The 842-nt window shown below is 37.8% G+C and overlaps 1 protein-coding gene across 1 annotated transcript in view; it reads right to left on the bottom strand.

The window, feature by feature from the left end:
- LOC119592801 (kinesin-like protein KIF3A) overlaps nt 1-842 on the bottom strand; it is a 19,500-nt gene that overhangs the window by 17,559 nt on the left and 1,099 nt on the right. Inside the window, 5 exon segments of the mRNA XM_037941711.1 lie at nt 7-197; nt 393-458; nt 460-489; nt 491-534; nt 623-671. Coding sequence (XP_037797639.1) covers nt 7-197; nt 393-458; nt 460-489; nt 491-534; nt 623-671 — 380 coding nt within the window.

The following is an 842-nucleotide window of genomic DNA, read 5'->3' as shown; positions in this document are numbered from 1 at the left end:
ATTAACGTTTTTGAGTTGCCTCCCAAAGAGTCTTGTAGAAGTCTTGTTAACTTAGAATTTCGGTAAGGTATATGTGTCGACCTTCCATCCACCAGAGCCGATATTACATTTCCCAGCGTTGAAAGGGACAGATTAATTTTACTAGCTTCTTTCAGTCTCTGACCTGTCGCCCCCGTTTTGCTCTGTCGCTCTGAACCCTGAAAAAATGTATACAGGAGAAGCTGAACAATTTTTTCTAGCCAAAGAATTATGTCGTACAAAGAAATATTCCTACGTGATTTAAGAACGTCTACTTAAATCAAATTTCCCAATTGAGCCCATTCAAGCCTCATGCACAGGCAACAAAAGGCTAGATAATATAATCATATAGTACTGCACAAAACTCCACTTACAGCAAGATCTACAAGGTGAAGCTTCCCGACTCTCCAATGTTGTTGTCCATCCATACCTCTCTCTCCCACACTCTATAGTAATTGTGAAGATGGCGGGGTGATCGCGAACTGTGTGCGTTCATGTTGGTTGCCCCAACAGCCCCTGTTAAATACAAGCAAAGACATATTTTTTCCATTCAGCATGTGGGTCATATAATAAAATATGAACACAAGAAAATGTAACTTTGTACTGTGGATATAGAAATAAGGAATTATGTAGTTCACCGATAATAATGTTAACTGAAAAATCATTTGACATAAAGTAATAAGAGCATAGAACAAAGGGGGGAATAATATTACCTAAAATTTTACAAAGAAACCTAAACCCCAAAGACTCTAGGGAGTTTTAAAATGCTGCTTGTAGCAATCAAAAAAATACAGTATACAAACACCTGATCCATACTGGAAAAC

This window comes from Penaeus monodon, chromosome 31, assembly GCF_015228065.2.
Source record: "Penaeus monodon isolate SGIC_2016 chromosome 31, NSTDA_Pmon_1, whole genome shotgun sequence".
In the NCBI taxonomy this organism is placed as follows: Eukaryota; Metazoa; Arthropoda; class Malacostraca; order Decapoda; family Penaeidae; genus Penaeus; species Penaeus monodon.
The sequence above is the reverse complement of the archived record's forward strand: the minus strand, read 5'-3'. Positions and strand labels throughout refer to the sequence as shown.